The following is a 4,478-nucleotide window of genomic DNA, read 5'->3' on the forward strand; positions in this document are numbered from 1 at the left end:
CGAATACCTCTTCACACAACTTTTATGCATAAGTTGATCATACACCTTGTAAAAATACAACTTGTCAAGATAAGTTTTTGGGATACTTGTATGAAATATTTGTCAAAAGGACATCTCGAAAAGGATATAAAAAAGGTAAACAAAAAGATTGAAAAAGAAAAATAAAGAGAATACTAGGTAGTTCAAATACATAGGGTTACATGGCTGAGGTCTTTCACGTAGAACATATGGACTGTAACCTAGACTCTTATATTTACTATATGTATATATGCCCGACAAGCATGGGGCACACACACAGCTTCCGTCGCTGTTGTGTTCACCGTGAAGCCAGCTGGGAGAATATGTAGTCCGATTATAACGTACAATGATGGATCATGGAATTGGATGAAAAATAAATACTGTTGGCAGGCCCACCCATGTGAAGCCGCGCGAGGATCTGAAACGCCGGCAGAGTGTCACAGTTTTTCAGCATCTGACTTCATACGTAATTTCAATTTTATAATATTTATTTATAAAAAATAACACACAATAAACTATATATAATACCTAGCTTAGCTTCTTAATTTATTGAACAGATGCATCGATCCGTTGTGTGTACAAAGGTTGCACACGTTGTAGACTTGTAGTATAGCATCGTAATAACAATCTTAATACGAGATAACAATCCTTTTGTGCCTAGCGATTTGCTTCTGCAATTTCATCCATGATTGCGCTGAGCGCCCGTTCATCCGTGATTAATGCAGAGTGTTGAACCCCAGCAAACTTCATGGACTTGAAGCGCTCCTTTTGTCCCGGCTGCATACCCACCTTCTCCTCGAACGCCAGCACGCTAGCGATATTGATCGTGTCGTCGCCGTCGCCGTACACCACTTCAGGCAGCCTATCGAAGTCGTCGTCCCGGTAAATCAGCTGCTCCGCCGTCGGGATACCCACGCCACTGATATAGGTCAACGGCACCATTGGCGCCTCGAAGTACTCCATCTTCGGGAGCTCACGCTCTCTGAAAGGCCGGACGGCGTCGGCGGAACCGACGGCCACGAGCAGGTCGGCGATGTCGTAGGCCGAGTAATTCCGGTTCCTGGTTATCACCAGCGGCCGGCGCCCAAACACCGCCGGGGACGGTAGGGTCGCCACGGCAGTCTCAAAGGTCCTCCACATCGATCGCATGGCCAGCTGCGGAGCCGCCGGGATAAAGAACAAGTCTACCGGGCCTGAGAGGAAGGCCGTCAGAGGGCGGACGTAGCCCCCGGACCACGTCGGCGCCACCGTGATGAGGTGCCTGACGAATCTGTCCCGCCACTGCAGCGGGGCGTTCCTGACGAACTCGAGCGCCACCGCGCCGCCGAAGCTGTGGCCGAGGACGATGGCGGGCCTGCCGTTGTTCCTCTCACTCGCGTCCTCGATGAGCCTTGCCATCTGGCGGAAGTAGCGGGAGTAGAATGGGGACGTCTGGCCGGGTATCGGGGGAGCGTACCGCGGGTCGTAGGGAGCTCCGAAGAGGGTTTCTCCCTCACGGTAGCCAAGCGTTCCTAGTGCAGACCTCAGTGCTCCCATACAAAACTCCCTGTGTGGAAATCATGTAAGCTAGCAAGCACTCGCCGAAGCTGACTTGTTGATTGATCCATACTCAGCGAGTATTACTAAAAGAAGTTGGGTTGGGCTTACGGGTGTGTTGGAATCTTGGAGCCGGACCCGGCGGCGGAGCCGAAGTAGGGGACGCGCGTCTCGACGCCGGGCAGGTTACGGAAGTCCCCGAGGACGGGATCGTAGACGAGGCGCATCTGGTCGACGAAGCACTCCGCGCGCTCGGCGTCCAGCTTCCAGGTGCGGTTCGTTAACAGCCCGAACCACCCGACCCGTTCCACCCGGCTGCAGCCCGGCGTCAAGGGTCGGTAGGCGTCGGTTAATCGCGCCTCCAGGTCGGGGCAGGACATGCCGGGGATCAGCACGATCGGGTGCAGGCCGCCGCCGATGCCGTCCTTCGCCTCTCGCCGGTGGGACGCGGGGAGTTGGTCCCGGACTCGGAGGGAAGCCGGGAGGAGGAGGAGCAGAAGCGCAGAGAGCAAGCCTGGTAGCGTGGCGCCCATGGTCGGTCTGCAGAGTGATGCCACTTCAATTATCAGTATGGGATGACTTGAAGTGTGTGTGTGTATACAGTATATATATGTACCACATCACGTGTACCATGCGTTGGAGAACGCTGGGTAGGTGCAACCAAGGCCGGCACGTTCACGGTGCCCCGTCGGCACTGCTTAGCTACTTTTCTTGGCGGCGGCGAGGCTCGGGGGCCGGGGCCATTATTTTACCAGGCCCACGCTGAAGCGCTGTCGAAGCGTTTCGCAGCTTGCAGGTTTTTATATTCTTTTGGAGCAAAAAATCGCAACTCGCAGTCTGGACGGACAGGCACATACTACTTAAAACTAATCTTCTCCATTGGGTCATGTGTTGAAAATAACCGTTCACACGAGTACATCAGTAAACCAAACTAGTAGATCAGCACGTGACAAACACAAGCCACTCCATTGGCCATTGCCCCGGCATCTTTTTTTCAGCCCGTGCGGACTGTGCGACCGCATAGGACCTCCAAATTCGAAGGGCTCCTATAATACTAAATATACATTAAATATTATTACGTAGATGTTTTAATTTAGTTGATTGTTGGCTCAAATTGTGGCAAAACGTGGCCTAAATTATTCTTGGAAGATAAATCGTCGTAGGCGTATCGCTTGCCGCTTCCTTTCGCACATCGCGCTTGCCGCCTATTGTCGCTTGGTATTCGCGATCTTGCCGAGTGCCGACCTGCCCAGTCTGCCGCCTCCCGCACGCTGGTACCCTACGGCAACATGGCCTCACTCACCATGGCGGCACAACCTCACTCACCACCACTAGAGCTCGAGTCCATTATTTTGCACTGGACCTCCGGTTTGCCGGTACAGTCTTGCCATTGCCGATCACGATGGATCCTCTATTCGAACCGATGATGGTAATCTCTGACGGCCTCTCCCGCATTGGTGTATCACCCACGACAAATCGGCCGTTCGCATGCTGGCAACGACCAAGTCGGAGCTGTTCACTACGCGCGACGCCTACCTCATCAAAAAAATTATGCAGCAACATGGCTGCGGTTGGGTTGGGTTTGTGATGAGAGGATCGGAGGAGGTGATTGAGTTTTGCTCACCAAAGCGAGGAAGAGGTGATAGCACCCAAACAATTCAGGCAACCATACATATAAAAGGTTAGCCAGTCTTAACTCTGTCTAGCAAACCAAACAAAAAGGTTCTTGCATTGTGCAAAGCTAGCTTGAGCTGGCCATGCATATCTTATATCCAAACTTAGAGCATCTCCAACAGACTAGGTAAACTGAGTTGGATTGGTAAAAATAGAAAAACTATCCTCAAATCCAGATCCAACAGCCTCTTCAAACTCCTTGGCTCGATATCTGGCTAGGAATCCAGCTCCCTTCGCTAGCTTTCTTTGGCGAGACACTCGGCTCGGTACCGGTCTCCTCCCAAGTGTCCTCCGTCCCCTCTATGCAAGGTTGGTAAAACTCTATTAGCTAAAAACTAGAAAGATAGCTATTCTCTTGAAATTGCTCTTAGACTAGACCAAGCAACCAATCACTAGCTACCTACATAGCTCAGCAAGACCATAATCTCTTTTGCAACTCGAAAAGTGTTGCACACTATTTCGGCCGTTGCAACTACTTCTACTTGAGATCCGAAGACTCTGCCTGCTCCTATGGAGACGCTTGAAAGGGAAATGAAAGAACAACACAAAATCAACCAATTCATCTATTTATTGATTCATCAAAACTGCTGCAGGCCAGAAAAAAAGCAACAAGATGAATGAATATGCCTACAAAATTGAATTTATATTACATGTTTGTCGGTGTCCAAACCCGGCGGTGCGGCACCAACTAGTAAAGTGCTGTGTGATCTCTCACCCTGGATGGTTGATGCAAGAGGTAACACAGGAACGCATGGGTTTATCCTGGTTCCGGCCGCGTGGCCATACGTCCAACAAAGGGGTGTACGAGTGCACTATACTATCTTGCACCGGGGGTGCCTGTAGTAGGGGATACAAGCGAGGTGAGAGAGGGAGAGAAGCTCCCAAGTCTCTGCTAGAGGAGAAGTTGATTGAGGCAAGTGCCAATATCAGGGTTTAGGAGAGCGCGTGTGTGTGCTCTGCAAGTTACGTGTGTGTGAATGATGAGATCGTGGAGAAGATGGTGCCCGCCTCCCCTTTTATAGACACAAGGAGGGGCGGGGTACATGTACGGGGAGATCTAAAGTCGTCGTCTTCTCCCCGAATCGGGGGTGCGCAGTGGGTGACTACTGCAGAAAGTACATTGTGCCGTACTGGAGATTATGGCGCCGGGCGTGGCGGTCGTCCTGGGGGTCGTTCTTGGTCTTGCGGAGATCGCGCTGGCATTCTGGCAGCTCCAGCGGGCGGCATGGTGGCTCCTGTAGAAGGTACCA

General features: G+C 51.6%; 1 protein-coding gene across 1 annotated transcript; it reads right to left on the bottom strand.

Annotated features, from left to right (window-relative positions):
- Nucleotides 1-477: 477 nt before the first annotated feature.
- On the bottom strand, nt 478-2,125 carry LOC120692353 (lecithin-cholesterol acyltransferase-like 1). Its single transcript, XM_039975624.1, has 2 exons — nt 1,666-2,125; nt 478-1,564 (listed from the first exon to the last, which is right to left on the bottom strand). The coding sequence occupies exons 1-2, from the start codon at nt 2,085-2,087 to the stop codon at nt 676-678; spliced, it is 1,311 nt and encodes a 436-aa protein (XP_039831558.1). The 5' UTR covers nt 2,088-2,125; the 3' UTR covers nt 478-675.
- Nucleotides 2,126-4,478: the final 2,353 nt, after the last annotated feature.

Source organism: Panicum virgatum, chromosome 9N, assembly GCF_016808335.1.
Source record: "Panicum virgatum strain AP13 chromosome 9N, P.virgatum_v5, whole genome shotgun sequence".
Classification (NCBI taxonomy): Eukaryota; Viridiplantae; Streptophyta; class Magnoliopsida; order Poales; family Poaceae; genus Panicum; species Panicum virgatum.

What these genes read in the sequence shown, in the direction of transcription:
- LOC120692353 (XM_039975624.1), bottom strand. Translation starts at nt 2,087, where the DNA reads ATGGGCGCCACGCTACCAGGCTTGCTCTCTGCGCTTCTGCTCCTCCTC. An exon ending in TCCAAGATTCCAACACACCC is followed by an intron (nt 1,565 to 1,665) that starts GTAAGCCCAACC and finishes ATTTCCACACAG; the next exon opens with GGAGTTTTGTATGGGAGCAC.